The sequence below is a fragment of the Oreochromis aureus genome, linkage group 23 (genome assembly GCF_013358895.1).
Source record: "Oreochromis aureus strain Israel breed Guangdong linkage group 23, ZZ_aureus, whole genome shotgun sequence".
Lineage (NCBI taxonomy): Eukaryota > Metazoa > Chordata > Actinopteri > Cichliformes > Cichlidae > Oreochromis > Oreochromis aureus.
In genome coordinates, this window is record NC_052963.1 from 17,022,004 (window position 1) to 17,049,722 (window position 27,719).

Genomic DNA, 27,719 nt, shown 5'->3' on the forward strand with positions numbered 1-27,719 from the left:
TGTTTTTATACTTGTACTATATGTACTGCTCACGAAAGCTGTATAAACTGGTTGAACAAGCTCACCGACATTCTTGTGGTCGGTTTTCTCTTTCACCTTTTGCACTTGTCGCATTCCACGACAACCGATAAAAGCAAATACTAATTCTACGAGGCGAAAAGAAAACCTCAGCCTCACGTCTTTCTTTGCTACGAAGCAGCATCAGCAAGGTCTGTTACCATAGTTACGAGAGAGCGAGAGAGCCACAGAGAGAGAGAAAGCGAGAGGGAGAGAGGGTGAGACTGATCACGTGACCCAGCAAGATGGCGTCTATAATGTAGAATGGGGATGTGAGTACCACGTCTTATTGGCTAACCTTTAGGCTACTAAAACCAGCGCATGTTCTCACATTGTTGGGAGCCGTATTTGTTGCACTTTTATTTTACTACGAAGCAAATGCTTTTTCTTCACAGTGTAACTTTAAAAGAAAAGGGTCCACCAGCGCCGCCCTATCCTCCAGGACAGCCTACCAACTAAAGTGAATCCGCTAACGTTAGCTTTCTTATATATCGTGGTTATCAGTTATTGTGGCTGATTACTCAGCTGGTTTTACTCTGACCCTGGTAGCTCACCTCCAGCTGCGGCTGCACTCTCTCACCTTGTTCCGCTTGTGTCCTCTTCTCTTTCAGGATTTAAACTGAGAGGGTGGAAATTTGGATCTGCTGCCTAATTGTTCATCATCATTATTATCTTAGAATCAAGATGGCTCTAAATGTCTTTGGTAAGCAGCATCTCACAGTACACGATTGTCACCGGAATGTCTTATGGATTTATGAGTGGTGTGTTAATTTGTTTATGATTAACTTCCAATCTATTGTTTAAAACTGTTGTTTAAAAATGAAAAGAGGCCAGTCGTCGTATTCACAGAAGTTTCAAATAGTAGACATGATTTAATGAAGAAAAATCCAGATCCTTTAAATAAGGAAAACTAGTATTGCATTATTGCTGATGTGCTCCTGGTACCGGTAATAAACAGTCTAGATGTGAAGGCTAGCTCTAAATATAGATAGTATATTAATGATATCATAGCCAAAAGTGGCTCAGTTTGTAGTTATAATTCTTTATAGCGTCTCTCATGGACTCCAGGACACTTTGTTTTTAATTATGGTTTTTTTGTTTGTTTGTTTGTTTACTTTTTTTTAACAAGCTGTACTGTCTACCAGCTTTTGCAATCAAAAGTATGATCTGAATGCATTGTTGTGCAAAATATATTTTGCTTTTCCAAGACAAGCTCTGTAAATTCTCTATAGGCTTCTCATGTTCGTCTTTCTCGTTTTCTTTTTTTCTTTTTATTTATTCATTTTTATTATGACTCACAGAATATATGCAATATAAATATGTCAAATCTGACAGGCAGCAAAAAAAAAAGAAAGGGGGAGAAAATAGGAGAAGATATAATAAAAGGACAGGACACAAGAAGAAAAGCGCAATGGGTCGCCACCTGCTGCACCTGTAAGAACAATGGTTTGTTAATACAGATCCTGTACTTAGCAAAATAGCAATGCATCAGTGTAGATATGTATTCCCATTATAAGTAAAATTTCCTTCAAAAGTAAAAGTCATTGTTCAGTGGTTTTATATATATATTTATAACTGCAATATATATATATATATTTTATCATTATTGCTGATGTGCCCCTGTTAGCTGTAATAAACAGCCAAGCTCTCAGTGTTGTAGCTAGCTCTACATATTGATAGTATTTTAATGATATGATATATAATATCATAGCCATCAGTGGTTTCACTTTATTTTATTTTATTTTTCGTTCCTTTCAGGACATCACACACTCTGCTAACAGCCCCGTATTTGAAATGTGACTTTGTTAAGAGGTCATAAGCCTTTAATCTTTAGCAACCCATTGTATTTTAAAGTTTGCTTTTTTAATGTAAATATATGAGACAATTTACTGTAACCCTTATTTTCTGAGTGTAGCAAAGGGCCAAGTGTTTCATACGTGTGTAATGAAAAAGGAAAAGTACCCATTTGTTGTTGCAGATGCTGGGAGTGTGAACAGTCTGTGTGTTTTGTCTGGGTTCTTGTTAGTTTGTGTATCTTTGAGCCTGTGTTGCCTCAAGAAATGGAGGGTGAGACGATTGCCCGGGGAGGATTTGGAGTTATTTTGAAGACAGGATACCGAGACGACAAGTGTTGAATAGATAAGGCTTGTAGAGTGGCCTCTGTACACAAGGACAGGAAGCGGACTGTTAGTTTTACCCATGCAAAGAAGACGGAATACATTTCTGAATTTGCCAGATGCTGACAAAAATATATTTTCGAGACCTGGGTTAAAGAGGACCTTTTGTGCTGATTTCCAGTTTTATATTTCTGGTCTTGGATTCACTAAAGTAGCTTTGCATGGTCTACTGTTTAAAATAAGCTTTATTTATCTTATAATTTGCCTTCACACAGGCCCTGAACAGCTATCTAAAACTCTCCACTTTCTGCTGATTGGCTTTGTTCAAAAACAGCAGGTATCTCCTCTCGCTGACATCACACATCAGCCGAAAAACTCAAACACTGTGTTCAGAGCAGTCCAAAGCCTGAGTCTTTGGCTCACAGGGATTACTGTGCACATACTGACCTCATAATTTAAACTCTGTAGCAGCTGTAACTGTATATATGTGACACAAAATAGGGGTCCACTTTAAGTATTTTAATTTAGTTTTTCAGATGTTCAGTGTAGGATTTCTTAATTATTTTCACATACTATATTTTTTATATGTTTGTTTCCACTCTTTTTGTACATAAAATCTGATTGACTGTTCAAAGCAGTATGTGGAATATTACCTGCTATACTGCAGAAGTTCTTTGATATAAGACAGTTTTGCTGAGCAAATGAGAAAACTACTTTTCTCTGAGTGCTTTGAAACAAAGCTAACTAAGTTAAGCATTACTAACTATGGAATCATCAAAAGCAAGATTTAGATAGCACTGTGAAAATGACAATTTATAAATCACATCTCACATTTCACAGCATGAGTCAGATGAGCTGTATCTTTAATGATTTGTATACAATGGCCAGTAGCTCAGTTGAAAATTACTATGCTTATTTTGTTTGTCTTGCTTTTGAGTTGTCTGTATGTTTTTGTGCTTGTGTGTAAATGTATAGTTACATTTACATGTATGCATATAGGCATTCTGCTACTGTAAATAACCTTATAAAATATTTATTTGTAGAAAGTGTAGGTTCGTAAGATTTTCTTCTTCCTGCATCTCTTTGTTCGCCTTGGTGTATGTGAGGATGTTTTTATAGGCTAACTCAAGCCAGACACAAGGACAGGACTGAAAATGAGTGAAGAAGCAGCCAGTGTCCAAAGGAAAACTTTGAAAAAGCTTCAGAAATCCTGGAGAACCAGATGAAAAGATGAGGAGTAACTCAAAACTTTTGCTCAGTGCTGTGAATACGCACAAAATGCCAAACTCAGAGCAGAATAAGATATAAACAAAGCAAATAGAAACTGCAGTATAATGAAGTATCAAAAAGCAAGACATCATTCATTGCGACTACGTGACTGATTCTTCTCTAAAAACCTGTTTTATGCTTTACGGCAGCGGTCCCCAACCTTTTTTGCGCCACGGACCGGTTTATGCCCGACAATATTTTCACGGACCGGCAATGAGGTGTCGCGGATGAATACAACAAAATAAAACTAGTGCGGTACCGAAAAAAGAAGATTTATTCATAACACACGTGAAAAGACCCAGGAAAACCGAGTTAACGATAAAAACGATAACAAAATAACGTTGAAAACCGATAAAAACCCTGAAAACCATACATTTCACACCTGAGCCTCAACTCTCGCGGCCCGGTACCAAACGACTCACGGACCGGTACCGGTCCGAGGCCCGGGGGTTGGGGACCGCTGCTTTACGGCACTTAAAGGAACAAACAAACAGCATGTCGTAGTGACTGATGACGCCTTTGTCATGCTTATGTAACAAGACTCACTTTGTCCCAGTACAAGTGGAAGTGTTAAATCTCATTTCTGTTGGGAATTGAGGTCATTGCAGCAACAACACATGCAATAGATGTAAAGTGCAGAATTTAAATGTGTACCTTGGGATTTTACAGGCGCCACAATGGGTGTCTTTGAGTAGAAATGCTCAGCAGCTCCTCAAGAGTTCACCCAGACTCCAAACCAGCGCCTGGGGCCAAAAGTGTTTCGGTTTTAATCACATTCGCTAATACTACTGTCAGTGTTGTTTATGGTCTGTTACAACCGAATAAAACTACAGGGGAACGCTGCCACAATGTTGATATCCATTTACAATTAATTTCACACGGGTCGGCCTGAGGAAGGGAGGGGGGCTGACAGTAAAAGCTAGTGTGAGTGTAACAAAGATAAACACTGCACAGCTCATTTAAAAGCAACCACGGCATAAATGAATCTTTCACAGCATTTTATGCTCCACGGAGTAGATTTATTCATTAAGCCACTTAGTCACCATTTATGCTCTGTGTGGTTTCTGCTGTGGAAAAAGACTTAATCCATCAATCTGATGTCCCAAGGTAATTGCATACAGACTAGAAAATAAAGCAGTCATGCTGTCAGTGTTGGAGTGTAGATTTCTGTGTTTGTTTGGCTTGTTTGCTTCAGCAGTTTCAAGGCTTAGCTTTGAAATTCATGTGAGTGCCCTAAAATCGTAATGCTCTTCCCTGATGTGATTGTAAAACATTTTATTTTTGTCTGTACGTTAGGCTTCCCCTTTCTTTATGCTGGTCTAATGTCAAAGAGATGATGAATTGATCAATATATCCGCATTCTGATGCAGTCGTATGTTTAATGGATTAAAATTAAAATTTAGACAGCTGTTGCGTCACTGTCATGTTTTCTCCACATGGGGGTGCTGCTTCAAAGGAATTAAATGAGAGCTTTCTGTGTCCTCAGATCATGATGAATACAGGCCACCAGTGTGGAAATCCTACTGTAAGTATCAATATACCTTTTGTTTTTTGTTTTTTTCAAACATTCCTAAATATTTTGTCCTCTTTGTTTTCAATGATTGTTTCATGATTTTATAACATGGCCTGTTTTCTGTCACAGTGTATCAGCTCCAGCAGGAGGCACCTCACCCACGCAGAGTCACCTGCACCTCTGAGGTGAGAGCACATGTCCTAATTATCAGCCAGCACATTCTAGCACGTCTCATATTTTGAAATCCGCTTTTTATCTGTGTGATGTTGCAGTGAAAAAACATTAATAGATCTACTAGATAGACACGAGGCTTTGCTCAAGTTCTTATCCTCATTGAACTAGTCTTCAAATGCAAAAATAGTTTCTCTTCTCTAACATGTTTTCCACGGTCAGCTCAACAAGACTGTCACACTTGGACCAAAGTTGTCAATTTTATTGCATTTTTCACTTGCAGTATTTTGTGGTGATGTTTCTCAATCCCTTTATCTGGATAAACCTTTGCTTCTTTAAAAGTTAAAGTTTATGCAAGTGAGATTTTGAATGTTAATATAGCAGCAGAAAATCTAGTCAATCTAGTCAAAGTCAGTGTATGCTACAATGTGAGTGTTGGATATAGGTTGCTCTAGTTGTAGTGGTGTTCTTCATGCAGCTGATGGGATAGCACTTAACTAAAACAGGCTTCCGATAAATGACATACTACATGGACTTAATTATGGGCCCAGCCTTTGGCTCTTAGGACACCTGGGGGGGAATTTAGCAATGAGCTGGGCTGCAGTCCACTGGAAGCAGCTGAGCTCCAACGCGACATCTAGTGGTTCTGCATGTATATAGCATGTGAAGCGGGTGATGAAGTCTACATGTGTACTTGTTGTACTTGCTCTTACTTCAGAAAACTGCTTCTTTCCATGATTTGGTAAGAATCCTCTGTTCTGTTAAAAGTTTTAGAGAGTATGGGCATGTGCCATAATGGATTTTTCAAGTGAAATCTACTGAAATCGTGCAAAGGACTTCAGCTATAAGTTTGAGACCCCTTTACCCTGAATCTCTAGCATCAGCATAGTTTCTGTTCTTGGTTTTTCATGACAGTTGAGTGTGATAATAACCAACAACAGAAACCTTATTGGTGTAGATCAAGTCTGGAGTAAGCATGTTTGTCTCCTCGATGAGACTGCTGACTCGGCTTGTACCAAGGCTGATTGTTTTTTCTGCCGCACTTCACCTCTCCGTTGTTTTCAGGGGCGACATTTGTCAAGCTGTCTTTAATCTAAAGATGTTAGCCGGCACTATATCATGCCCTTATTATGTTTAGCTTTGGTATTATTAAGGCAATCTAACAGGATTTTTCACACTCTGTCCCTGCTGTACTCAAAGCTGTTCTGCTTCGTTAGCAGAGGAACAGGCATAACAGGATAGATGGGAGAGATCAGAAATGATGTTGTGCTAAAGGTCACACGCTACACTAATCCAGAGCTACACAAAGGACGTGAAAAAACCTCTTAGCGTCATGTTCCAGCTGATCCTCATCCTCTGAAAATGCAGGCTTGGTGCTTCATTTGTTAAAGTAGTAAGGAAATATCCAGTTATTCCCACAAACGAATTCACTTGTAACAGCTTTATTTAATTATTACAGCAAACTGAAGTGTTTATGTCTTAGTTAGTGGTGGAGTAGTTTATTGAGAAGAGGTTTTGTCCTAGCCCAGGGCACGCAGGTGGTTTGGCATGATGCTGATGTCCACTAAATGCCACGCAGCAGCACATCTGCTCAGTATGGCTTGGAGAAATCCAAGGGGGATTAATAAAGATGGATTGGGGGGTTGTACATCTGGTTTTTGTGTGTAAAGACAGTCATCTTAGGGTATGATGGGAGGATGGTAGGCTGTTTGTGTGTGTGTGTGTATGCAAAATGAGCAGCTGTTGTCTTTGATGCCCTGGCCTTGGTTTGGTAGTCACTGCTGACCTAGTTGAAGCAAGCAGACTGGCAGCAAGCAGAACCCCCCCGCCACCAGCAGCCCCACTTTGTCTCCTGGGAGTGATTTAATGATGCACCAATAAGCACTTATCTTCTGCTGGTACTTTTGGTACAATTTGTGGCGCATAAGAGTGGTGCAAAGGAGACGAGAGTGTGTGTGTCCTTTAGCTGGAGGACCGGAGGTTACGCTGTGTTACTGCTATGGCAATAACATTTTTTAAAGTAGTGCAATCAAACAATCAAATTACACAACATTAAAAAAACAAACACAGCCTGCAGTGCATTCAAGTGACTTGGTGTTGAAAAAATTTGTGGGTTTATTGATTTGACTTTGCTCCTCTCTGGAGGAAAAAGGTCATATAATAATCACAAACATTTACTAGTCACATGTTTCTGAAATATAGTATCAGAAATGTAATATGTGGATAGGCTGAACAGTTCAAAGATTTTCAATAAATCTGTGATCACGGTTTAAAATTTTCTGGCATGGTTCAGCGAATTCAGACTTTCTAGAAAGTTGGTTCACATAATAGTTTAAAATGTACTCATCTGTGCAATAACTGATATTTTTAACATTCAGTATTGATTTCATGTTAAAGCTGGTTTCCTCTTGATATTAACTGAAGGGTTGAGTTAGCAGTTATTTCAGATGATGATGACGATGATGTTTGGTCTTGCTGATCTTTTATCACTTCTTTTCCATGAAACATAGTTACTCTTGGTTTTTTGCTCTTGTATTATTGTATTGTCAGTCCCCTACACTCATATTCTGAGTGTGAGGAAGGTAATTATTTTTGCCATAAATTAAAAATATTATAAGGTGATTTGACCACATAAATTGTGAAGAGAAATGTCATATTGTGACCATAAAGTATAATTCTGCTGTAATATTTAAGCTTTTCTTTCTTAAAGGTTATCTATTGTGGTAATTTCCATCTCCATATTTTTATTGTTGGAATCTTAAATTGGGCCTTGGTGACCCTCAATTAACATTTTTCTGAAATGAGCTGTTTTAGGACCCTTCCTTCTCCCTTTGGGCCAGCTTTGTTCTGATTGGTTGCCCCTTTTAAACAGAAGGTTGGTGGGTGTGACTTCTGTGCTCACAGGCAAATATGTGTGCCTGTGCTGACCATATTAGTCCTATCCTCTTTTTAGTGATACCACACAGATATCCAAGAGAAAAGTGTATAGCAAAGTCTGAAGCCTGAACCTTTGCTCACAGAGTGGTCTACATACAATTTGCAAATACATACCTTTAGCTACAGTTAGTGACATCATTACTACCTTGGTTCAGTTTGCCTATTAGCAGAATTACTCAAAATGTTCTGGTGAGATTTGCATGAAGAGTTTTAACAGAGGGGAGCCTTAGCCCAGCTCGAAGTAGAGCCGACCAATAAATGGTTTTTAAGACTGATACTGACACCGACACCAATATTTAGTGAAAAGTCTGATATTTTGGCTGAATTTTTTTTTTTAAAGTTTCCTTTCAGGCACACACAACAAACATATTTCCCTAACATTTGTTATTTATTTTTTATTTATTTTTGCCTGACTCTGTTCACATCAGCTAGTTTTTGTGTTTGTGGTGTTCCAAAAATGTCAGTAAGTTGTAGAGTGCCCTCTGGTGGACAAACTATGCAGTATCTTTATTTAGCTTTTTTTTATTGTTCTCTGTAAATGCTGGTACCGACATATATTCAGATCCACTTTTTTTAAAATTTCATGTGTTTGCTTCCACGCTCTGTCTGACACATTGTGAAAAAAATCTTTCCATTTCACTCTGTGTCCTTTTATTTCATCATTTCATTCAAAAACTTTGAAAAGACTGAAGATAAGCTTCTTTTTGTTTCTTTTCCCCCCAAGCTTGCACTCAACAGTATGTCCATTGCATGCATGGTTTACTGACAGGCCTCAGAGCAGATTTGGACGCTGTCCATAGGTGCACGTGCATGGCAGACATCAGAGATCGCATGTCTCCTCTCTCCTCAACAGCTAGACTAATTCTGCCCCTCCCCCTCGGGATTTTACCAGCTTGGCCACTTTTGCATTAGAGTCAGTAGGCATTTAGTTTGTGCTCCAGTTTTCCAATTTCTTCTAAAAATAAAAGCTTGTTTCCATCATGACTCCATGTACAAGAGCTCGATTTCCGTTCCCTGATTGCTCCTTATCTGCATCTTATGGTGTTTGAGTTTCTTTTTCCCACACACACACACAGAGCATTTAACTTAATATTCACCATTGTTTGTTAGGCCCTTGCTGATTTATTGGCTCAACAGCAGTTTTGCTGAAAATAACACGATGTTCAGCTTTTTATCTGACTCATGCAATATTCTTGATGCCCACACACTCACGAACTCTCACTCACACACACACACACACACGCTGAGTGTTAAGTGAGGCTTACATTCAAATGCTGAAAATGTTACATGCTCTTTGAGCAAGAGCACACAACTTGTGTAATGTTAAAGCATTTTACACTCTGTATTGTGAGATTATTTTAACGTTTTGTTTATTTAACAATCACCATTTCTCTCCCCTACAGGTGGAAAACCGACCTAAATACTATGGCAGAGAGTAAGTTGGCGTTCTCTGTATTAGTAGATTGTGTTAAGCGCTTTGTGTCATTACATTACAAACAATGAGGATTCTTTTCAATTGGTATGTGGATTTTCTTCATTAGATTCTTCAGTTTATCAAATAAGCTTACATTTTGCTATTTTTGCATCCAGGTTCCATGGGATGATCTCAAGAGAAGAGGCTGACCAGTTACTGAGTCAGGCAGAGGGCAGCTACCTCATCAGAGAGAGTCAGAGGCAGCCGGGCACTTACACACTGGCTCTAAGGTATGCTAGTTTGAGGCAGTGTTGCCAACTCCTCAGTAAGGAAAATCGCTATTGGCTGTCCTAAAAGTCGCTAGAAGTCGCTAAATGACGTCATCACCTAATTTGCATAATTGGTCATGCTAATATAATTGTAACCTATGTTGTTGGAGAGAGAAATAACATTGTGGAAGAGACATAAAGTGAGTAAAAAACGTCCTAAATGCATTTAGAGTTTATTTAGAACTACAAATTAAATTTTTTTTAGCAATTATTGGTTTTTTTAATGTCACAATTCCAACCCTGCTCCTTTACCCGGGCTTGGACCGGCAAAAGTGATCCGAAATAGGCACTCTGGTGGAGTTACTTTGTGTGTTTGTGTTTATAAGTAGTTTTAAACCTTGTGATCCACAAAACAGCATAAGAGTAAAAGAGTAAAAGAAGAACTGACTGTGTTACAGCACCGCTGCTTGTTGAGAGTAAAAGCGATACGGCGCTTTCACGTCTTTTTAGCGACTTTTTTAAGAAAAAAAGTCGCTAGGGGGTCTGAAAACTCGCTAAATATAGCGACAAAGTCGCTAAGTTGGCAACACTGGTTTGAGGAGACAGCGAGAACAAACGTGAGCTTAGTGGCAACACTACAATTTTCCAAAAAAACAAGAAGAGCATTCTGGAGTAATTGCATTGAATTTGGTCTTTAAGTGATGACGTGATGAATCCTGCTTCCGGACCCAAACTACTCAGCGTTTATTAAGGCTGTTGTGTTTTTAACATGTTTTAATCCTTTGCATCTTGTTCTATTTAATCTACAAGCCCCTAAAAACAGTCAGTGATCACTGTCGGCCTCTTTCGGTTTTTATTACTGCTATTCATTTTAAAGCTCAGTTTTTAAAACCTTACGATGTAACTACAGCCCAGGCAATGCAGCAGTATATTAGTGACTAACCTCTCATTGTGGATGGATTATCTCACTTGTTCTCCTGACTGAAGTTTGGTCCTTTTACAACATCCTGCCAAGCAATTGCATTTGTCCCTAACCATCGGGAACCCTCACATTAACTTCTATCGAGTGGAAAAAAGTTAGTGTTCGTCCTCCAGCTTCACTGTTTATATTATGCTAACATAGGTGTGTCGGTAGCGATCACGTAGCACATCATTAGCTAGCACATACCAGCTAGCCCAATTTCAGTAACCCTGCAAAAGTCATTGCTGTTTAGTTTTCTGTCTCCATTTATGTTGGAAGTGATAGCAGAGCGGTACGTTTTAATTTTCTCTCAGTCAGAACATGCTATTTTATATTTAGATGGAAACTAGCAAGCTAACTCCCTGGTTAACGTCTAACTCCGTTAAATTTCATAAATTCTATTTTTGTGGATGCCTGGATGTTAAACTTAATTGTTACACCTGGTAGAGCAGCCACACTGATCATTTTATTACAGATGAAAGAATTTAAACAGTTTTTCAACTCTCAGTGATGCCGCAGTGATTGTTTGACTCAGGGACCTGCAACGTAGTTTGGGCCCAGACACAGCTAATGACGTCAGACTTAAAAACCGGATAGAATTGAATAGCAAGGTAACAGCTAAAAGTAGAAATCTGACAGAAACAATGACTGTATAGGAAACATGGCTGCAGCTTTTGGTTCTGAAAGGTTTAAACTAGTGCTCTCAATAGATTACAAAAAAAATTAACTAATTAATCGCTCAATTTTCTGTAATTAATCGCAATTACTTGATCAATAGCCTGGTTGCAATTACATTTTTTCAACTTTATATTTAAGCTTGTAACTGACATTTATGCAATATAATGAAGTAAGTGCTGAATAAACACAAAGAATGTATGCTTAAATTCAAAGAGAATTTGAATAGTTTTCTTCAGCATACACTAATATATAATATATATTAGTGCTGTCAAACAATTAAAATGTTTAATCTGATTCATCATAGGGTTACTGTGGATTAATTTTGTTTAATCATGATTGAATAAAAATGAATGATATTTAACATAATTGCATTTCATTTTGCATGAGCAAACAGACTCGAGAAAAAAGGGAAAATATACGCACTTAACATGTTTATTGAACATCTTAAACATTCATGTTAACAAAAAACCAAAGCTATGTAAAGTGCGTGTTCTCAACGATATTAATAGGTCTGCAGTTTGTTGCAATCCACTTGGCAACTGTGTCAGTCAACATTTCCGAGGTAGACTTACTGAGTCCCCGATGCTTCGTGAGTGGTTTGTCGCAAGCTGGGTGACGCGTTAGCCAAAGTGCTAGCAGCATCCCAGACTAACGTATGCTTCATGTCAATGTGATATTTTAAACTGGAAGTGCTTCGGTGAAAAGAAAATTCCTTCTTGCACAACGTGCATAATAATTTATGTCAGTCGACTCTTGCGTCTTGTTATTTTTTTAATACTCAAATTTCCCATCGAGAGGGCCAATGTGCATTTATCATCTTCCATATTGAGTTGATTGGTCCAGCTGCCCGTCACTACCAGATCAACTGCCCATTTGTGCATGTGCGAAGGTAACTCTACTTTGACAAACTGCCCGAAATGCATTGACAGAAACATTTCAGGGATTTTGAGTCATTCTGCACTCCAGATGCGTTAATTGCGTTAAAATTTTTAATCGCATTGACTGTGATGGCGGATTAATTTGCGTTAACGCGTTAAATTTGACAGCACGAGTTTAAACTAATGTGAAGGTGCTTTAAACCTGCAGTTTCTTTGATGATCAGCAGGATATAGTCCATGAGAAAACAACCCTACTTCTCTCTTGATCTGTGATGTCAGTAATCAACTTCCTGATAGTTTATGGGCTCCGTGATGGGTTTCATGCCTTCTTTAATTTAACATGATGGTCATGCTGAAAAATATGATCCTGCTTAGGGTACAAAACACCACATCAGAAAGTGGCTTTAAGGCATGGCTACCATATAAGCATCCCTTAGTGTCTCAACCAGATCAGCTCCTCACATCTCAGGCCCGGTTTTACAATACCAGGGAATTGTCTGATTGACAGTTGACTGTACAGCTGAAGGGGTCACAATAGCCTGTAATTGAAAGCACAAAAGTTTAAGCACATTTCTGTATACACCCAAAAGGAATGTTTTGCATTTAAAAATTAAAAAAAAATATTCTCACGATATGGGAGGGAATCCCAGCTTCCTCCCACCATTCAAGAAATGCTGGCCCTGAATTGGATAATAGAAGAGAATGGATGGATGGAGTATAAAATGAACCATAAAGGAGATATTTTATGGTTCATGGTTTAATTTTATGGACTGCATGTGAGCACAGTTGCATTGCTTGAAAAAAAACCCCTCTCTGTTGGCAAAGGGACACAATTGCAGTGCAATACATAAAGCATAGCTCTAGTACCAACCAGAATCTCTACATGATCAAATTTACTGAAAGTAAAAGCTGTAACCTCAAAACTTCCATCATTTGACTGCCTTAGCTCTATGTTTATACAAAGTTAGGCTACTAGCTATTAGCCATCTGCAGTTCTTGGGTAGCCATACACAATATTTATAGCTATAAAATATCAACGATAGAAGTAGAGTATTATGATCAAATATTTACATTTTGATATATATGTTGTGACAGTGTTTTCAAGGCCTTTCCCCCTTATCTGCCTCATTGTCTGTCTGGTCTTTAGCCGAATATGGCTCAGAACTGAACAAATCACAACAGATATCCCCTATTCCCATCTCAAAGCATAGTATCAACTATATTGATACAGTATCCAGTGCCAGAGCGAGAAGAAATACAGCCACAGAATATGATATTAACTTGAAGACTACCAAGGCTACACCTCTCTGTCTGTACAAGCACACATTTGTGTGACAGTGCATGCTGCTTTTTAAAGCTTGTCTAATTGTGTTCAGGTGCTGTAAGGTGTGAGGGTTTATCTCTGCAGTCAACCTTTAAACAGCTCAGAGGAGCTCAACTTTACATGCACATGTTTCCTCACAGCAAGGCTTGTGAAAGAGTGAGAGTAAGCCTGTTAACAGTAAGCCTTGTTTCTTGTTTTCTGTCAGTTTACCCCGCTGCCCACACTTCACTGTTGGTTTTACTTGACTGTGAGCTATCATTTTCTCAGAGTAGGTGTCACACTTTTAAATGGGTGCATGGCTTAATTTGAATTTAGTTTTGGGTCAGTTCGGTCTATTCATAGCCGTGTCATTTTTTTTCCACCTGAGCAACTGTTCTCAGTCATTTACTGTCCCTCCTTACCCCTGTGGTTATAATTACCTTCCATAAATACCATTTCATAAACTTGAGTCCCAGTCTGGGTGGTAGAAAAAGGAAAGGTTGGATTTTGGGTTAATGATTTAACAGTGCTGCTTTAATCTCATTGTGATCTGCTGAGGAAGAAATAACAGCACAAGTGTGGTGGCCCAGTTCAAAGTCTGTGTGTCGATTAGAGTTTGTGCCACTCTTTTCTGGCTCTGTTTTAGCAGAAAGCAAAGCTACAGGATTTTAAATTGGAGAGAGTGACAACATGTTTTGCAGATAACCTCAGTTTTTGACCCTTGACTTACAAAGACTGGCAGATACAATGTTATTGCTATCTTATAGGCCCTCTATTATCAAAATTTGTCAAGGTTTGAGTCAGACCCTGAGGATGCATTCATTGAAAAAGAAAATTAAAGGAAAAGATTTAACATAAATCTTGACTTTCAAAATACAGAAGGACAGAATTTGCTAATTTCTTTTCTCTGCAGGTTTGGGAACCAGACGAGAAACTTCCGTCTCTACCATGACGGGAAACACTTTGTTGGGGAGAAGAGGTTTGAGTCCATCCATGACCTCGTCACGGATGGCCTCATCACACTCTACATCGAGACAAAGGTGCATTTTTGCATTGATCTGTCCTTCCTCCTTCTTTCCTTATTTATAGCAGTACTGTTCAGCAGAGAGACACAAAAGCCTGTGATGCCTCAGTATGAATTATGGATGGGTATTTGTCAGAATGGCAACATTTCTCAAGAAAGTTTTACTGTCTTTAACAGGTGTAAATCAGTCAGTTTGAAACACATTTATTCACTTTCATGATCACGTAAACACTTAAATTCCTTAAAACGTCACAAACACAGAAGGAAAATTGAAATGCCTTGATGCATGCTCAATCATCCTGGTAAAGAAATCCCAGAAAGCTGATTCTGTGCATCTGGATGTATTGTGAGTGGGAGAAACATGTCAATATTCATTCAACTGTCGTATTCAGTCTCAACTGAACAACCTTGACCAACCCAACCTTATAAACGGTATATTTGCATAATGACCCAAATTAGCAACTAGTAAACACTGACTAACAATGGGCCGTCAGGTCAGTTTTATGATCATTGATACATTGATATGCAGATTGTAATGACCATCACATTGACAGTTAAATCAAACAACCTCTAGCTAAGCAGATGGTACAGTCCAGAAAAGCTGTCTCATTAGGCCGCGAGTCTGCAGTCTGTTTCCAACTAGAGACCAGTGGCCAGTCTTTCAGTGATGAAGTTGTACACATCCTGGACCAGGGAGAAACGTTGGTTTGAGCGGGGAGTCAAGGAGGCCGTTTCCGTGAAAAGGTAAAGGTCATCTCCGAATCGAGGAGGGGGGCTAAAAGTATATCTTTCATCATCTTAAAATGCTGTGATTGCAGCCATTCCCCAACTCTCTGTGAATGATACTCATGGTCATTGATCAGTGATCATGAAAATTTGCATATCAACGATCATGAAACTGATCTGACGGCCCATTGTTAGTTAGCGGCGCTAGTTTCCGTCATTGTGCAAATGTACTTTTTATAAGGTTGAGGAAACCTGCAGTCAGCATGAAGGAATTCTACCTCCAGATGAACAGAATTCAAATCTCTTTCAGAAGACAGAAGTCCCATTATGTATTATTTGCTTATTTCAACTATAAAAAAGTGTCTCAGGATACAAAACATTGCTGGATAATGAAGAACATTATTAGTTATAGTTGTGGGCCAGCTAAAGAAAAATTAACTGTAAAAATGTAAGGTTTTAGGGGACACAGAAACACTGAACTTGCCATAAACTACCTAAACATAAGTTCGAGGAAGTCTATAAATCTAAAAATGGGGCCAAATCTATAGGTGAGAGGCAAGACTTTATTCCCTGGAAGCCAAAAAATTGTCTGTTGCCTCCAGAGATAGAAAGACAAGGCAACAGGTTCCCAGATTGAATTTACAGGGATTTAATTATCTTCTCAGGCAGCAGAGTACATCGCTAAGATGACCATAAACCCTATCTATGAGCATGTGGGCTACACCACTCTGAACCAGGAGCCCACCCTGAAAAAACACCTGCCTCACAGCCAGGAGGAACCCGACGGACCGACTCCAGCCAAAGATGACCACAACACAGAGGAAAGGGTGAGGACAATCAGTGATCTAGATATCGTATATCCTATGAGCGGCCGAGGGTGATGTCATTTATCTGCTGTAAGATGCACTGAGTTTGACTTCATAATTATTGTTCAGACTTGTCCAAAACCTTTGAATAGATCATTCAGAGGATCTATACTTTAGAGCTTTAGAGGGTGAATAATAAGAATGATAAACCTTAGTCTGTAATCACAACAAATACAAGTCAATATTTTCCAGGCTTATCACTTCCTACAAGAAATGTGGAAATGTGGGTTTTTAAGAAGGAAACTGTGTAGACACTCTGGAAGATGCTTCTTAAAAACATGTGTTCCTGGCAACTGACCTGAAGGCCTTGGCGGGGGGATTGAATAAGAAATGTTGGCTGAAGTTTACAGTCACTGAGATGAGTCCTAGTTTTTTTCTTTTTAATCAGAGGAGTGGCAAAGGATGAGGACATTGGAGTCCACACTGTGAAGCCCAGACATGTGGGATAACTAAAAGTTGGAAAAAAAAAGGAGAAATAATGCATAATGTATACATGACTGTATGTACCCTATCTCCTTGTTAACGGGTCGTCCAATCTGAACTAAACTTTTCACAAACATGGTCATAAATGCAGTGATTATCATTTATTCACCAAAATTTATATTTGTGACAGAATTTTGTTTCACTTACCTCTAAATACTGAATTAAGACTTTTGAAAAGTATCACAGACCTGGGTTTCAGATAATACGACTTAATTAATTACTGTTAATTACACTAAAGCGCTGCATTAATGTAAATCTGTTACTTTAGGCTGGTCCAAGCAATGCAACAATCCTCTAGTACATGGATGTCAAACATAAGGCACAGTGGCCAAATTCGGCCCTGGAAAAGACTTCAGTCCGACCTGCCTGACAGCTTTGGAAAATGTCAAGGAAGGCATAAATTTTGGATGTGTAAATGTATTTTAATAAGTTGTACAGCTTTTTCCTGTTGATAAAGACCTTTTCAGATGAGAGGTAAAATGTTGCCTTCTTTCAAAGGTCCTTAGAAGCGTCTAGTGGAGAAATATTCTGTAAAAGTTTACCTTTTCTAAGAGGCATAGTTAACCCAGAAACTAGTTTTAAGCTAATCAAAAATAATCAGTTTCACCAACTCTAAAAGGAGAAAAAGTTACTGAAGTTCAAAATGTTTAAGAATTTTCAAGGTAAAAGTTGGCACTACTCAGTCTTTTTATAATGATTGTAGCTTACGTGTGTATACATGTCTATATGAATCCCATCACCTCTTTATCAGGTTCAGCCAATGTGAACTTTGATGGATAATCGTCACACAGATTGCGATTATTAACATCGATATGTGTTTAAAAAAAAGTTGTAAATCCCAATTCTTTGGCTGTGCAGTGTTACGTTATCCATTTGTGTCCGTTTAAAGTAGCATGTTCAGCGTACGTCACCTGAATGCAACATAATGGTCGCCAAAATTTGTATCTGCAACAGAATTTTGTTCAAGACTTTGAAAAAGTGCAGCACACCACCGATAGGGCGTTTTTCCTAGCTATTTAATCATTTCTGGTAACAGTGTATACAACATGGTAATAAAAATTTCTACATTTCTGTTTCAGTTTAACAAGTGAAAGTTCAGTTCATAGAGGTTATAACATTCATAATATCTAATGTGAGCATATATACCACCACAGTATCTCCATAATGTAGTAAAAAAGTGTAAAGGAATGATAAACACATGTATCTAAAAAGATTAGGTCTTTAAATGTTAAGAGACCATGTAGAGAATTCAAATGAGCAGAGGAAAGTTGGTGTAAATGCAGCAGCAGGATAGAAGGATGAGAGTTGAGGAACATGGAGAAAGAAGGTGAAGAAAAAGAAGGAGGAGGCGGAGGATGGATGCAGAGGAGAGATGGCCTCCAGCCAAGGGCTCTGCAGTAAAATTACATAACAGCGGTTTGCCTGCAGAAACCTGCTATCTCCCAAAAGCTACTAAGTATACAGGAATCAAGTTTGTTGTCGGCTCATTAATTTTCATTCAGATGTGAAGTAATTAGAGTGTTAAAGCAGGGACTGAGGGGAAACTTTTTTCCTGTAGGTGGAGTTTTTTCCTTTTTCTTTTTTTTTTTAAATAGGAAGATGCAAGGTTTCTTGGATGCTAATGACTGAGCAACTTCTAATGCAAATTTCAGTTCTGCAACTGTGAGTTTGTGCTGATGAGTACATGCAGTTGCATTCACGCTTATACTACAAAACCCCCAAGACCCCTGCATACACACACAAACACACATACACACAATAATATAGTCCAGTTTCCACACACACACACACACACTAACACCCACAGTGCAGTATGTTTATCTGCTAAACCACTGCTCTGCCTCATGAGGCCTTATGTGACCTGCAGTGCATGACCACCTGCACTGCACCTCATACATCACTGTGTGTGTGTGTGTGTGTGTGTGTGTGTGTGTGTGTGTGTGTGTGTGTGTGTGTGTGTGTGTGTGTGTGTGTGTGTGTGTGTGTGTGTGTGTGTGTGTGTGTGTGTGATGGGGGTGGTCCTGTGTACGTGTGTGCCTTCATAATTGGGTGGATTTGCAGACAAAGCAGTATGCCAGTGACATTGAGACCAGAGGCAGCTCTCTGTGGGGACAACAAACACGGGAAGGAAATTCATATTTCACATGTTCATGCAGCTGATCACCGTTAGTTACGGGGGTTAAACTCCGTTTTACTGTGCCTTTGAGGGCAATTCAGACATGCGTTTTTAAACATTAATTGTTAAAGCCTTGTTATCAGACTGAAATCACTGGACAGTGAGGTGAAATGTGGTGGAAAAATAAGATTGTACTTTTTGGTCTACCTGAGAAAATGATAGAAAAACTCAGTGATATCTGGTGATTTTTAGCTCTGCAGATTTTATCTACAGTTGTTATGCTTCTTCATTTTCTGTCTTTTTTTTTCTTTTTCTTTTTTCTTTTTTTCTTTTTTTTTTTTTTAGCCCTTTTTGCATCTCACTGTGATCAAGGTGCTCTTTTGTGAGCCAACCTGCACCCCGCCGCATTTAGCACAGTGACAACAGTCATTAAATATCCATGATCAGTCATACATATTCACTGCGTTGTGTGTATAAGCCGAGGATTAATGAAGTTGGATGTGTGGCAGCTTGTTTTAATTGGATTTGTGATGAAAAAATCCACACGTTTCTTTGGTTATATCTATCAGTGGGACCATAGAAAACACACAGCTTGTAAATCTTACATATTCTTTGCCCAAAAACAAGTCAAAAAAGAGAAAACATCCCCCCTCCCAGAGGCAGTACTTAATGGGGACGTCTTCCAAAGTGCACTTTAGTCCAGACTAAACTGCTCTTACATAATGTTCCTTATGTGGCATGAGACAATGGATGCAACCCAAGAGCAACACGAGGACACGAGGTTTGTGTTTATCTGTTACCGCCGGGTGTATAAGGCAGATACAGCAGCTCCTAGTTGTCATAAATACTGGAAGCTTTAGAGGAAAAGCAGCAAGCTGCTGCAGGTGGAATGACAAAGGAAAATGGAGGGGAAACAAAGAGGAAGAAAAAGTGTGAAGGAATGAATGAAACAACATATTGTTTCTCAGCTCATTCTCCCTCCTTTTCGCTGTCTCTCCCGGGACAATCGAGGTGGCAGAATTGGTGACGAACAACAAGAAAATGCAGCATCCTGATTGGCTCCTTCCCCTCTCATTGTGACCTGTTAAATTCATCCATTGCTGCACCGTAGCTCAGCTTACTCCCCCCACCTTCCTCCTCCTCCTCCTCTTCTGGCTCTCTCCGCCTCCCTCCCTCCCAAGCGCTGTTTCTGCCTGGTGTAGAGGATGGGGAAAGCGGATTAAGACACACACACACACACACACACACACACACACATATACAGAGCCATGTGGGTTGATGCGCTCACCTACACGGGAGCGAGACACAGGAATTCTGTCGCATCAGGATTTCACAAACACCTTCCAAGGAGTGGAGATTTACTGAGTTTTATTCACTGAAGTTTTCAGGACAGATTTCTTGTTGCCTGGCTGGCTTTTTCTGTTTATTTGTTTGTTTGTTTGTTTTGTTTTTTTTAATGAACTGGAATCGCACCATTTAACCTCATCAGTATGCAGCGCTAATCTGATTGGTTGATCTTTGTGGTTCTAAGACAGCAGGATTGGTCCCATGCTGGCTCCTCGGTTTGGGTTGTTGTTGTCAGATGGAGCTGTGAGATGATTTGAGGGTAGTTGTTTTGCTATTTTTTTTACTTTATTAATTATTCTGGGATTTTTTTCTTATATTATTTATGGTTTTATTTTTTATTTTTAAAGCAACCTTTAAGAATAATTGCATTTTTTGGCAGGCTGTTTGGCTTATTGTTTTAATCAGTGGGATTTGGACTTTGTTTTCTTTTATATTATTTTTTTCCTTTTCTCTGTTGATCCCACAATGCCGAGCCAAGAGTCGTATGTTGTTAAGAGGGGTAAAAAGAAGTCACGCAGGCGAGGCGAGAAGGAAATAAGTCAGAAGGGCTCTTTGTTTACTGCTGCGCTCGCCTTGAATGCCAGCGCTGGTTCAATTCCCTCCTTGCCACTCTCCGCGGGCTCCTCGGACCCCGGTGCTGGAGCCAACCGGGCAACAGCCCCCTCCAAGCCCACCTCCCCTGCTTCCACTTTCTGGCATCCAATCCGATCTTTTGCCCTTTCACAGCTCACATCACTGGTGCGGCGGGCCACCCTGAGGGAGAGCGACTTGGCGCCCAAGTATGAGAAGGTCCACAACTTCAAGGTGAGACGCTCTTTTGCTCCCCCAATCCTATTTATGTGTGTGAGTGTGCCGCCAGGATCGCTGATTCAGCTCGTGGGGACTTATTCAAATTCACCTCAGAAAGCTCAGTGTTAAGAAACACACACGCGCGCGCACACACACACACACACACACACACACACACACACACACACACACATTCTTCATGTTTTCAGCCTTTGTTTACTTTTACATTCCTGTATAATGATTTTGTGTATTATTAGTGAGGGGCACAACAGAGCCACAGTATCCTGACCTCAAGAGAAATGTGGACAGACACACACACAGAAACACAAAGAGTACTGCAATGTGATGGAGGTTATTAGCATTTCATTATACAGAGCCAATTTGCGCAATAAATGAGCAGATTAAAACTCTGCTCTCACTATAATTTGTCTCTGAGCACCCTTTCAGCACTCCTATTGTGTCTCCATCAGTCTTTTGTCAGTCTCTAATAAAGGTTACTGCTGGTATTCAGGTATTACTTGACCCAGTCTGGATCATATGAATAATTTTCCCACCTTTTTCTCTCAAATATACAATTATTGGCTATTTTGACTGATGTGTTTCACTTTTTTTTTCTCTGACCCAATCTGCTGCTGTTTAATAATTATTGTAGCAAATATAACATTTAAACACATCAGTTTGTCTTTTTTTATGCCTATTTAACCAGGTTCATACATTCAGGGGTCCCCACTGGTGTGAGTACTGTGCCAACTTCATGTGGGGTCTCATTGCTCAGGGAGTGAAATGTGCAGGTAAGTCACAAACAAACAAACAAGCATTCCTTCTTGCCATAAAGTAATTTTCCTCTACCAATCATGATTCAGTTTCCGCTTCTTTCACTCGTACTTTCTGTCTTAAAGCATGACTCAAAAGTGGAAGAGCAGGCTAAAGTTAATCACTTTCACTGTTGTTGACTCATCTGCGCTGTTTCATGGATTTTAAAATGTTAAAAGACTGGTTTGGGTGCCAAAGAACAAGCTGTCAGTGTGATCACTACTGCGTGTGTGGGTGATTGAACTGGGCCTCTGCAACGCCTACATTTTAGAGCAACTTTCACCATGCAGTCTCGCAATGACTCTTAAGGATGATCACAAGTAAAATTAAAAAAAAAAATAAAACAGAGATGTCTAAAAATGGACATAAAGTGACGTAAAACAAAATTTTCTCTGTCAGATTGTGGGTTGAACGTCCATAAGCAGTGCTCCAAAGTCGTACCCAACGACTGCCAGCCGGACCTTCGGCACGTCAAGAAGGTGTACAGCTGTGACCTGACAACCCTGGTCAAAGCCCACAACACCAAGAGGCCCATGGTGGTCGACATGTGTATACAGGAAATTGAGGCCAGAGGTGAGAGAAAGAGAGCGTGTATGTGTGACTCAGAGATTATATAACAGAAAAAGGCTTTTAAGTATTGTTTGCAACAAGGTTAAGAGAAGTGGGGGGAGGAAAGGAGAACACCCACGAGGCTGGCGTTCATACGCAAGATGCGATTGCCTTTGTGTGTGTCAGCCCACCCACTCAATGCTAAAAAGATGTATGCAGGCAGCTTCATCTGTGAATGTAGGTGTGTGTGTGCATGTGTGGAGAGTGACAGTTTTCCCCTCAAGAGAGCTGCCACAGACAGCATTTTATTGACGACTTGAATGAAACTAATACGTGAAATCAATAAAGACTTGAAATGATTGAACTTGACTGGAGTGAGAGAGACAGTCGAAGTCTTCACCCCACGCTTTATTTCTTCCTTCTGCCTTCACATATGTTGTGTTTGTGTGTGTTTAATAATCATTTTTGCATCCGTTTCAGTTGTATTTGCTAATAGCAGGAAAGAAACATAAATTTTATCATTTCTTTAAGACATAAATAGAAAGCATTCTCATCTGAGAGGCTGTACACTGAATTTTTTTAGTTGGTTATGTAGAATTTAAGCTTATCGTAGTCATCAAATTAATATTAGTATGATTTAAACCTTCCAGGTCTTCAGTCAGAAGGTTTATACAGAATATCAGGCTTCAGCGAGCTGATTGAAGACGTCAAACTGGCCTTTGATAGAGGTAAGTGTCACCCCCCAGTGTTCCATAAGCAGGTTCTCTTACCAAATAAATGAAATGTCATGCGCACGATTGTTCCTCCACAGATGGAGAGAAAGCAGACATATCCTCAAATGCTTACGAGGACATCAACATCATCACCGGAGCCCTCAAACTGTACTTCAGAGAGCTGCCCATACCCCTCATCACATATGATGCCTACCCACGCTTCATAGAAGCTGCAAGTAGGTCTTAACGTTCAGCCTTTTAACCACAATTTACCTTAAAACTCAAAGATGACTTGCTCCCAACAAAATATAGGGAAATAAGCAACAAAATCATTGAATACCCCTGGTCAACATCAGTTAAAATTGTATGGTTACAATTTTAACCGATGTTAGCCAAATGAAGGCGGTTTAGACACGCCAGTATTCACTCTCATGAGACTTCTAAGCTTCCTATTGGAGAAATTTAGGTTTCTGAAATAATTGTAAAAGTTTAAACATATTCAATAAAACCTTAGTTAGAACTCCTGAAAACAGACTGTTAAATAGAAGATGGACGTAGCCACCATTGGTTGGTAAAGTTTATGGAACTATGCCATCTTGGTTTTTGGGGAGGTGACAATGTACGTAGGTATGGTTGGTTTGCTTATACTTCACCCAAAGAGTATGTATTACCCTCCTTAACAGAAGTCTATGTCTGTTCGGGCTGTTTCTTAAACAGAAATTACTTTAAAGGTACCTAAATTAAACCACACTTGTATGAAAAATGCTGGCTAAAAATACTTTCATCACAGACCTGATATTTATTATTTAATATTTTTATTTTTAAGGCCAAAATCTCTATATAGTGGGCCCCAAAATTTAAAAAAAATTGTAAATTACACAGACTCGGAAGTCATAGCTTGCTTTATTTTTTATTTTAGATCAAATGTGGTAAATTACCATAGAATTTTATTAAAACAACACTTAAAACTTGTGACAAAGGTCATAAACTCATTTGGAAAATATTGTTAAATCAAATGAGACTTGAGGTCTTTTGTTTTTTCTTTTTTTTTTTTCGAAGACTTCCACATAATTAGACTTCTTTTTGGCCCTCTAGTGGCTATTCAAAATATTGACCTGGAGGCTAAACCCCATCATTTGTATAGATGCACTATCTCAATATTTTTATGTGTGTGTGTTGCAGAAATAACAGACCCAGAGAAACGACTGGAGGCCCTCCATGAGGCCTTGAAGCTGCTGCCACCAGCTCACTGCGAGACGCTGCGATACCTCATGGGTCACCTCAAGAGGTCAGACACACACACAAGCAGTTGTTTTACTTTGATACATACTTATTTCTTTGGTATCTCCATTATTATTTGACTGTTGTTTTTAGATATTGTATAAACTGGTCTCTTTCTTCATTCAGAGTGACACAATACGAGAAGGAGAATCTCATGACTAGCGAGAATTTAGGCATCGTCTTCGGCCCGACGCTTATGAGGGCGCCCGAGCTGGACGCCATGACGGCACTCAACGATATCCGATATCAGAGACTTGTGGTGGAAAGTCTCATTACCAATGAAGATGTGTTGTTCTGAGGTGCAAGAGGAGATGAAAAGAGAGACTGGGGATGACACTTGAATGCTTTTAACGATAAAAAGGTGGCTTCTAATGAGAAAATGAAGGAGAAACATGCAAGATACTTGTGTCTCACTAGAGAGGATTAAAAAATACACTACCTGCTTTTGTGATGGTTGAATAAATGGAGAAATGAAGGAAGTCTCTGTCTTCATGGAAGCAATTTAACAAAAACTATCGTGAGACACAGCGGCTTTGAGTGCAGAAGTGGATGGAAGGACACAGCATTTCCCTACATTTTAATGAAAATAGGAGCAAAACATCAAGTCAACGAGCCCTACTTTGTCTCTGTGAGTTGGCATTAGAAACATACCCTTTATCAGAGAGAGAATTAACAATGTGTGGTAGAAACACTGCACCATCTATCTTTACGTTCTTGTAATTTCTTCCTACAAGGATGCCTTGACATTTTGGATTGTGGAAAAACATGACTGTATTGAAAATGTTAGCTTGGTTAGTGTTTATCATTGAAACTCCTGGTAAGTCTTGGTAAGTTTTCTTGTTTTCTTAGTGTCAAGGTGTCCCATTTGATCCTCTTGAAGAGAAGAAGCAGCAGCACTGGCTTCCTAACAGTAGACAGCCGGATGGATGAATGAATGAATGAGTGGAAAAAGTGTATCTCTCACGTTTGGCGCATACTCATTCCTCCAAATGGAACTAAAGTGATTTGGACCTATGGCCTTTCTTTTTTCTTTCCTCTTCTTTTGCTTTGCTTTTGCCCCGTCGCTAAATTATAACCACACAGCAACCTCAAACCGCCTTCGTCTTGTTTTTTTTGTTTTTTTTCTCATTGGTGTGATGATGTGTAATTGCACCCGGCGATGAAGCGGGCGGAGCTGCAAATTAACAATCCTTCATTCTCTCACTTCTCCACTTGCCGCACGTTGAAAACCTGACAGGAAATGGCACTTAAAATTCTGCGAGAGTCTATTTAAAGGAATCGCTTTTCCAGTTCCTGGAAGAGCATCTTTCCAAGTGAAAATGTTGCTTCTGACAGAACTTGTAAACACAGAGCAAGAAATACTGTGCCAGACCATCTGTCAGACATGAACACACAGTGTTTACCAGTAGTTGTCAGGCAGCTTTAGCCGTCATACTTCGCTGTAGTGGCAGATGCCGAGGGGAGGGGCACCCTCGTTTGACTTGAAACGCAAATACGTGAGGCCAGTACTTTCTGATGTTTTTGCTTTGGTTTGTCATTTGTTTAAAGCGGTGCTGTAATTAAGCAGTGTTTGGTTATGAAGGAAATTTTTGCAATGAAAATACTAATTGAAATTCATCATCACTCGCCCGACTGCAATTCAACAAAATGAAGCACACTGATAATTTCAAGGCCCATCTCTGTTATTGGCCTGAGTGGGATAATTGGGCAAGTTTTAATATCAAATCGAATCCCAATTGCTTCACATCGGTGCTTTGCCTCTCCTTCTGTAAACATGTTTGGAAATCATGCATCTGTCACTTGTGTTGATGGCACTTAATCTAACTGTGAAACTGGAGGAAGTGATGATAATTACAAGCCCGAAGGCCAGTCTGTATTTCATATCTTAGCGTCTGCCTTCTGCAGTGAAGATGAGATTTTTCCCTGACTAGAGCAGGTGACAGATTACAGAGGTTTTTGAGTTTGCTGTAATGTTTTGATGCCATGAAAGCAGTGTCCATGATAGAAATCATCTGTATTTGCCATGCTTTTTTATTTGTTGTTAAACTAGTGCCATTTGAAAGGGTGGAGGTGTAAAATGAAGGCTTTCTGCATGTACCCCCTCCTCCTACAACTCACCTTTACTCATTTCTACCCCCATTTTTGTCGGGGGGTTCACTGAGTAGTGAAGACCCACCCGGCTTGATGACCTTTTTGGCTTTTTTTTTTTGTTTGGTTTCCTTTTTTGTAAAGCAAGGACATTTGCTGGGTGTAAGTCAAATTGATGTAACATAAAAATAACATCAGCATTTTTCTAATGGATTATGTTTTCATGTTATCTGTTTTCTTTATTTACATTGTCTAACCATAGACTAACTCTTATCAGACTAACCTGATGAAAACTTGTGACCCTTCAGTGATCTGTGACGACTGCTTTTTTTTTTAGCATCATGATTAAAATGTGTTGGGGGGGGGGGTTTGGTTTTGTTTTTTTGTTTTTTTTATTGTCATTGCTGTAAAGTATTTTCTATATGGTTTATGCATGGTGAAGTTAAATTATTAAATATGACTTAAAGTTGGTGGTCTGAATTTTGTGTTTTAATCCATTTGAGTATGGATGTGTCCAAGAAGAGCTGCTGAAGTTCAAACTGAGCACCAGAATGGGGAAGAAAGGTGATTTAAGGCCAAGTTGGTCTGTGTTTCACAAACTGCTCATCTACTGTGATCTTCCCACACAACCGGTGGTTTGAAAAAGAGAAAATATCCAGGGATTAGCAGTTCTCTGGGTAATGACAGATGATAGCGGTCATAGGAGAATGGCTAGACTGGTTTGAGCTGATAGAAAGAAAATAGTCAAGTAACCACTTATTAATTTCATTTGATTTAATGGGGACAGTGCAGTTTGACATGGTAATGATACAGAGCATGAAACTGCTGCACAGAGATTTTATAGCTTTTTTTATTTTTTTCATTTTCAATCCTTATCCATAGTTCGGCTTTTACAGCCACAATGCACATTTTACAGCACTGAACTACATAAAGCTACACATGTAGTATAAGTACAAAACTACAAAAGATGTGTATAACTAAGGAAAAATATGGAAATACAAGAAGAATTAATTCATTGAAATAATTTCTAAAACTACTAATTGTGTAATTAATTAAATCAAGTGCAGCTCTGACTTACTTTTAACAAACATTTGACAACAAAGGTTGTTTGTAATAATGTAATAATTATTATACCACATTCTGTAACAATGCTGTTGAATTAATGTAACAAATCCCTTTATACAGAATTCCTGATGACTTTTTGAATTTCCCTAGAACATAACCAGTTTGCTGTATCTGTGTTCATGTATGAGCAGTGACAAGACCTGGGAACAAAACCTCCCTCTTAAGTTTAATATTTCTTTTAGTATAATTTTAATTTTCAAAAATCAATAAATGTTTATTAACATTTATTAAC

General features: G+C 39.1%; 1 protein-coding gene across 2 annotated transcripts; it reads left to right on the forward strand.

Annotated features, from left to right (window-relative positions):
- The first annotated feature begins 69 nt into the window (after positions 1 to 69).
- LOC116310285 (N-chimaerin) lies at positions 70 to 26,825 on the forward strand. 2 transcript variants are annotated; one of them, XM_031727046.2, is made up of 15 exons: positions 70 to 329; positions 669 to 760; positions 4,930 to 4,968; positions 5,086 to 5,141; positions 9,468 to 9,499; positions 9,655 to 9,768; positions 14,481 to 14,607; positions 15,983 to 16,144; positions 20,856 to 20,933; positions 21,625 to 21,709; positions 22,131 to 22,304; positions 22,931 to 23,008; positions 23,092 to 23,229; positions 24,176 to 24,281; positions 24,401 to 26,824. In XM_031727046.2, the coding sequence occupies exons 2-15, from the start codon at positions 742 to 744 to the stop codon at positions 24,570 to 24,572; spliced, it is 1,380 nt and encodes a 459-aa protein (XP_031582906.1). In that variant the 5' UTR covers positions 70 to 329; positions 669 to 741; the 3' UTR covers positions 24,573 to 26,824. The 2 variants fall into 2 exon arrangements, with proteins under 2 accessions (XP_031582906.1, XP_039463424.1); XM_039607490.1 differs by lacking the exon at positions 70 to 329 and adding an exon at positions 354 to 517 and having other exon boundaries at positions 24,401 to 26,825.
- The last annotated feature ends 894 nt before the right edge of the window (positions 26,826 to 27,719 follow it).

Excerpts from the sequence above, each read along its gene's own strand:
- LOC116310285 (XM_031727046.2), top strand. Across the intron at positions 9,769-14,480 it reads ACTTACACACTGGCTCTAAG|GTTTGGGAACCAGACGAGAA; the intron begins GTATGCTAGTTT and ends TTTTCTCTGCAG. Across the intron at positions 23,009-23,091 it reads CAAACTGGCCTTTGATAGAG|ATGGAGAGAAAGCAGACATA; the intron begins GTAAGTGTCACC and ends GTTCCTCCACAG.